This window comes from Oratosquilla oratoria, chromosome 19, assembly GCF_046742065.1.
Source record: "Oratosquilla oratoria isolate Oo_2021 chromosome 19, ASM4674206v1, whole genome shotgun sequence".
NCBI lineage: Eukaryota > Metazoa > Arthropoda > Malacostraca > Stomatopoda > Squillidae > Oratosquilla > Oratosquilla oratoria.
In genome coordinates this window covers 61,263,538-61,271,037 of record NC_134795.1, presented here as the reverse complement: position 1 = coordinate 61,271,037, position 7,500 = coordinate 61,263,538, and the positions used below count along the sequence as shown (strand labels likewise).

General features: G+C 40.3%; 1 protein-coding gene across 1 annotated transcript in view; it reads left to right on the top strand.

Annotated features, from left to right (window-relative positions):
* LOC143035947 (uncharacterized) overlaps positions 1-7,500 on the top strand; it is a 379,540-nt gene that overhangs the window by 356,797 nt on the left and 15,243 nt on the right. The window contains exon 5 of the mRNA XM_076203197.1: positions 1,401-1,550. Within this exon, the coding sequence (XP_076059312.1) occupies positions 1,401-1,550 (150 nt within the window). The remainder of the gene's footprint in view (positions 1-1,400; positions 1,551-7,500) is intronic.

Genomic DNA, 7,500 nt, shown 5'->3' with positions numbered 1-7,500 from the left:
TATCATCAGATCATCATCATATCATCAGATCATCATCATATCAGATCATCATCATATCATCAGATCATCATCATATCATCAGATCATCATCATATCATCAGATCATCATCATCATCAGATCATCATCATCATCAGATCATCATCAGATCATCATCATCATCAGATCATCATCATCATCATCATCATCACTCGTGCCTGACCTAGTTCCGTCCCAAATTGGTCTTTTCCCTCAGCCCTCTTCGGCAGAGTCTGTAATTGTCTCTCTTAATGGCGTCCTGGCAATTACCTTCACGTGAAATGTATTGCTCCAGCTACTACTACTGCTAGGGACTTAATTGCCTCTATTACCCATTACAACTGCCTAGTAATTGCCAAAACTTGTTCCGTGAGCGTCTCTACAAATATCCCATTGATCAACTGTTCAACTATACATCAATTTATCAATCCATCAGTCAGTTATTTGATCACGGTGATTAATGACTATGGGTAAACTACGGTTATCGTATAGTTGTCAATGCAATACGTCACTGTCAGGGTTCTTCTTAAGTTACATAGAAATTTCAGGACTTTATCGAAACGTATCTTTACGTTCCTATCCGTTTATATACATGACCGTTTATGCATACATGCATAACTACATTCACACACGCGCGCGCGCACGCACGCACACACACACACACACACACACACACACACACACACACACACACACACACACACACACACACACACAATTCGATGGCATGGTTGGTAGAGTCTCCGACTGTCACTACGGCGGTCCGGGTTCGAATCCTGCTCAGTGCTGAAATAATTTCAGTATCGCTGCGCTCCGAGTCGTTACTCCAACTCTCGTGGGCGGGGAGTTGGGTGTGTGTGTGTGTGTGTGCAAGTAAGGTCATAGCATTAACCATGGATCGGTCATAATATACGAGTTCTGAGTTCTCTTGCGGGGGTGAAATAGCTGTTGATTACGAGTCCAGCACGTGATCCAAGACTATGGTGAACCATGGTGAATCACACACACGCACATACACGTACACACACACACACACACACACATGCATGCACGCACACATACATACACACACACACACAAAAATATGAATACCTATACATTAGGTCACTCATCTATATTAGGCAGTTCCATGTCCTTTACCACCTGTTATCCATATTCATAAAATAATCTAACCCCTTGTAAGGGAGAAAATACCTTTTGGTACATGTGCAGTAATATTTCTCATTATCTCTTATTTCTATTCTCATCAATGCCAATTTCAAATAATCACAAGAACGAGGGAAAAAATGTCTTCTGGTGATGCAGTAATAGTTCTCATTATCTCATATTTCTGTTCTCATTAATGATCTCAAATAACCACAAGAACGACCTTTTTCCTCCACAGACCCTGAAGGAAGAGTCTCTCCTGATGCTCTCGGCGTCACAACTCTGCCCGAAACCTCTGATTCTTCGAGTGGCCATCCAGGACATCCAAAGCCAGTCCATCCTGGTTTCCTGGCAAGCTTCCAGTTCATCGTCCGTCTATGGGTTCAAGGTCAGACTTCAGTTTTTTTTTTTTTTTTTTCGAGTTTGATGGTCTTTAGGGTGTCGGCACTTTAGTCAAACTCGAAGACGCACACACCCTAAAAAAACACAAACACAAGTATAAACATAAGCACATACACAAGCACAAACAAGCACAAGCACAAGCACAAGCACAAACAAACAATAACAAGCACAAACTGCAAACAAAAACACAAATCCAAACACAATCACAAACAAAAACAAACAAAAGCACATACACAAGTACAAGCACGAACAAGCGCAAATACAACACAAACACAACACAAACACAAGCACAAACAAAAAACGCACACACAAACACAAACAAAAGCAAAAACACAAACAAGCATAAACAAACAAACACGAGCACAAACACAAACAAAAACGCAGTACATTCATGGCTGTAGTTAGTGCTTCAAGTCTTTCCACACAAGAATATCTCTCGGAAACAGTTACTAAGCAATACCGTCAGACTAGCGTCAGAATTTAGAAACTCGTAAAACAATACAGAAACGCCGAGTATGCAAGAGTGTAAATTGACGTGCATATTCACGCAAAAGATTATTTTTAGTGTTTCATGCGAGACAGCATAACACAAGGGACGATGAAGAATAAAAACAAATGTACAGCTTATGAGGGAGTGTTAAAGACGAGCATACATATGCTCAGACAAATACCTCTCCCACGCCTCTCCCACGCAATATTACAAACTTTCACAAACAGCCATTGCTTACCTCCCACTTTATATCCTTTTCTGCTTAACTCCCATAATTCCTCCCTCCCTCCTTACCTCCCTCTTTATCTCCTTTATTTTCTCAACTCCCTCAATCCCTCTCTCCCTCCTTACCTCCCTCTTTATCTCCCTTTCTGCTTAACTCCCACAATCCCTCCCTCCTTCCCTCCCTCTTTATCTCCTCCTTTTCTGCTTAACTCCCACAATCCCTCCCTCCCTCGCTCCTTACCTCCCTCATTTTTCTCCTTTCTGCTTAACTCCCACAATCCCTCCTTACCTCCCAATTTCCATAAACCCTTCCCTCCTTACCTCACCCTCCTTCTTTACCTCCTTAACGTCGTGGACTGGCGGCTTTAGTGCTGGGTTCAGATCCTAAGGACCGTAGGTTCGAATCATCTTTGCCGGATTTTCAGATTTTTATTTCTTCAAGAAATTTATCTGGCCTTAGTCTCCCTAGAAGCATTTTCCGTCCTTGTTTGAGGGCCCATGTGTGGCGAAACCTTTTTACTGACATGGGTTTAAGAGAGGGAGAAGGAAGACGGAGGGAGGATGGAGGGAAGACGGAGGGAGGATGGAGGGAAGATGGAGGGAGGATGGAGGGAAGATGGAGGGAGGATGGAGGGATGATGGAGGGAGGATGGAGGGAAGAGGGAGGAATGGGATGATGGATGGAGAGAGGAGAGAGGGAATATATACGTTATATTATATATATATATATATATATATATATATATATATATAGATTTTCTCAGAAAACTACTTAGGAAATAAGACACTATGATCCGAACGTTTTCGTCTATTCAGACATTTTCAAGGAATACAAAATGATAAAAGGTGGGAACGTATATACAAAAAAGTAGTAGACAAGACAGGAATATGTGAGGTCACACTTTTTTGTACGTACGTTCGTTTCCACCTTTCATCATTCTGTATTCCTTGAAAATGTCTGAATGGACGACAACGTTCGGATCATAGTGTCTTATTTCCTAAGTGGTTTTCTGCGAATTCTTACATTCACACGTTTTAGTGATTTTTTGTTGCATATTATATATATATATATATATATATATATATATATAATGTGTGTGTGTGTATATTATATATATATATATATATATATATATATATGTGTGTGTGTGTGTGTGTGTATACACATCACAACTAACGCCACATTCGGACGAGAGTTGAGTAAGCGAAACTATATATTTCGATTCCTAACTACTGAATAGGATTGCAGTTAGCAATCGAAAATATATAGTTTCACTTACTTAACTCTTTCTTTCGTCCGACTGTGGTGTTACTTGTGATTTACAAATGCGTTACCACATTTCTCACCATTGATATATATATATATATATATATACATATATATATATATACATATACATTATATATATATACATACATATATACATATACATATATATATACATATGTATATATCACTTAGACAAAATGTTGTAGTACATTTGTAATTAATAATCACGAAGAACCCACATTCAGACCAAAAGGAAACTTTAGAAGAAAGTGTAACTTCTATATTTCGGCTAGTAGCTATAGCCCTCTTCAGGATAGTACAGATTACAAGAATTTGCAGATACATAAGTACAATAATATTGTACTTATGTCTCTGCAAATTCTTGTAATCTGTACTTTCCTGAAGAGAGCTATAGCTATTAGTCGAAATATAGAAGCTACACTTTTTTCTAAAGTTTCATTTTATTCCGACTGTGGGTTCTTCGTGATTTATTATTTATATATATATATATATAATATATATGTACATATATATATATATAATATATGTATATGTATATATATGTATATATATGTATATATATGTATATATGTATATGTATATATATATATATATATATATATATGTGTGTGTGTGTATATATGTGTATATATGTATATATATATATATATATGTATATATATATATATATGTATATATATATATATGTATATGTATATATATATTTATACATATGTATGTGTATGTATATATATATAATATATATATTATATATGTGATATATATATATATGTATATATATTTATATATTTATACATATGTATATGAAATGATTTGTGTGCGAGTTCTGGGTGCTAGCCTCCAGCCCCAGTCAATGACTAAACACTATCCCGTTATTTGTGATGACGTGAAGATGTCTCGCGTGCAAGAAAGCCCTTTATCGATCACTGAAATCTCTATAGCTCCAGTCAAGTGACCAAAGATATTCGTGCCGACTCTGAATAGGAAGTTTTATCCATATACGACGCCCCTAAAGGGTGGGGCAGTACATCCCTTACTGTGATAAGATCTTTCTACGTATGTTGTATCACTGACATATATGGTGCATTAGCCAAAGTTAGGGTTGAATTTTTTTTGTGCTTCACTGTGTGCAATCTGTATGAAACGTCCACGATTAATCTGCGTTATCAGTTATCATTCACGTTATGCAACGAGTCCAGTTATACAACAAAATCGAGCTGTATCGTTGTATGTATGTCATGCTTTTTCTACATCTTATTTCATTACAACCACTATATGGATATTTCTCTGTCAATGATATTTGCACTTTTCCATTAATTGTATGACAACTCTTGTATTAAATTCTCTAAGCATACATATATACATATACATACATATATACATACACATATTCATACTCAAACTGATACACCCATACATTGACCTATGTATACATTACATAAGGAGAGAGAGAGCGAGCGAGCGAGAGCGAGAGCTAGAGCAAGAGGGAGAGAGACAGGGAGAGAGAGAAGGAGAGACAGGGAGAGAGAGGGAGAGGGAGAGACAGGGAGAGAGAGAAGGAGAGACAGGGAGAGAGAGAGGGAGAGGGAGAGAGAGGGAGAGAGAGGGAGAGAGAGGGAGAGAGAGGGAGAGAGAGGGAGAGAGAGGGAGAGAGAGGGAGAGACAGGGAGAGACAGGGAGAGACAGGGAGGGACAGGGAGGGACAGGGAGAGGGAGAGAGAGGAAGAAAGAGAAAAAAAGGAGAGTTAGAGAATGCGAGAGAGATGTATAGAGTTAGGGTGTGTAAGAGACAGAAAAAAACAAAGTCGGTAACTTTGGAAGAAGTGGCGGAGAGGAGTAAAGATGTCCGAAAACAAAAAAAAAAAACCGAAACAAAAACGACTCGTGATTATAACTGTACAGGAGGAAGACAAACAAGACACGGAGCTTCATATCCCATTACCTCAATCATTGAACCACACAATCCTAAGGAAACTACAAGTCCGAGATTGTGGTACATCGTGTGACGTCAGAGCCTGTGTGTCGGTCACGGTACGGTGCACCCGAACAAGCAATTCACCTCACCAAACCCTTCTCTCCATACATACATACATATATACATACGTACATACATACACACACGTACATACACACACGTACATACACACATTTACGTACACACATGCACACGAACACTAGCACGTGCACACACGCACACACACTAGCACGCGCGCGCACGCACACACACGCGGACGTACACACACACACACACACACACACACACACACACACACACACGCACACGCACCAGCGCGCACACATACAAAATTTTTCAGTCCAGAGTATTTTATATATATTTTATTACACGGTCGAAAAAATGAAAATGAAACAAGTTAAACTTAGAATGAAATGAAGTTAGAAGAATGTATATATATATATAATAAAATATAAGATAAACGAGTGCAAAATAAAAATAAGAGCAAAAAACAATATTAAATTACATAAAATACATAAAAATACATAAAATGAAATTGAATGAAATAACGAAATAGAAATAAATAAAATTACTATGAAAGAAAATAAATAAATCAACAAATGAAAAATGAAAATAAATGAATAAACGATTATAATGTATAAATGAATATGGATACATAATGAATAGATAAATTACCAACTTATAAAGAAATAACAAAACCGGTAAGGAAAAAATATAATAAATTTCTATTCAAACACTAGCATGAACACAGACAAATGAATATATGAATTGACAGGTGAATACATTAAAAGAGATATAAAATCCAAGAAAAGAATTTACAAAAAAAAAAAGGAACCACAAAAACTTTCTAATCTCGTGACGTATTCTACAGATTAAGAGAAAACATTGCGGAAATAAAAGTTGCTGGTAATGGTCTTGAACGGTGGAAGCCCAGATAAGAAGGGTAATCTAAGCGTCTTTGGCTACTCGAAGAGTCCGGAAAACCCCGGACGGGGAGACGACACCTCAGGAGCTTCTGGTGGAAGAGGAGCCTCTGGTGGAAGAGGAGCTTCTGGTGGAAGAGGAGCTCCTGGTGGAAGAGGAGCTCCTGGTGGAAGAGAAGCTCCTGGTGGAAGAGAAGCTTCTGGTGGAAGAGAAACCTCTAGTGGAAAAGGAGCTTCTTGTGGAGGAGGAGCTTCTTATGGAGGAGCTTCTGGTGGAAGAGGAGCTTCTGGTGGAAGAGGAGCCTCTGGTGGAAGAGGAGCCTCTGGTGGAAGAGGAGCCTCTGGTGGAAGAGGAGCCTCTGGTGGAAGAGGAGCCTCTGGTGGAAGAGGAGCCTCTGGTGGAAGAGGAGCCTCTGGTGGAAGAGGAGCCTCTGGTGGAAGAGGAGCCTCTGGTGGAAGAGGAGCCTCTGGTGGAAGAGGAGCCTCTGGTGGAAGAGGAGCCTCTGGTGGAAGAGGAGCCTCTGGTGGAAGAGGAGCCTCTGGTGGAAGAGGAGCCTCTGGTGGAAGAGGAGCCTCTGGTGGAAGAGGAGCCTCTGGTGGAAGAGGAGCCTCTGGTGGAAGAGGAGCCTCTGGTGGAAGAGGAGCCTCTGGTGGAAGAGGAGCCTCTGGTGGAAGAGGAGCCTCTGGTGGAAGAGGAGCCTCTGGTGGAAGAGGAGCCTCTGGTGGAAGAGGAGCCTCTGGTGGAAGAGGAGCCTCTGGTGGGAGAGGAGCCTCTGGTGGAAGAGCCTCTGGTGGAAGAGGAGCCTCTGGTAGAAGAGGAGCCTCTGGTAGAAGTGGAGCTCCTGGTGAAAGAGGAGCTTCTGGTGGAAGAGGAGCTTCTTCTGGTGGAAGAGGAGCTTCTTCTGGTGGAAGAGGAGCTTCTGGTGGAAGAGGAGCTTCTGGTGGAAGAAGAGCCTCTGGTGGAAGAGGAGCCTCTGGTGGAAGAGGAGCCTCTGGTGGAAGAGGAGCCTCTGGTGGAAGAGGAGCTTCTGG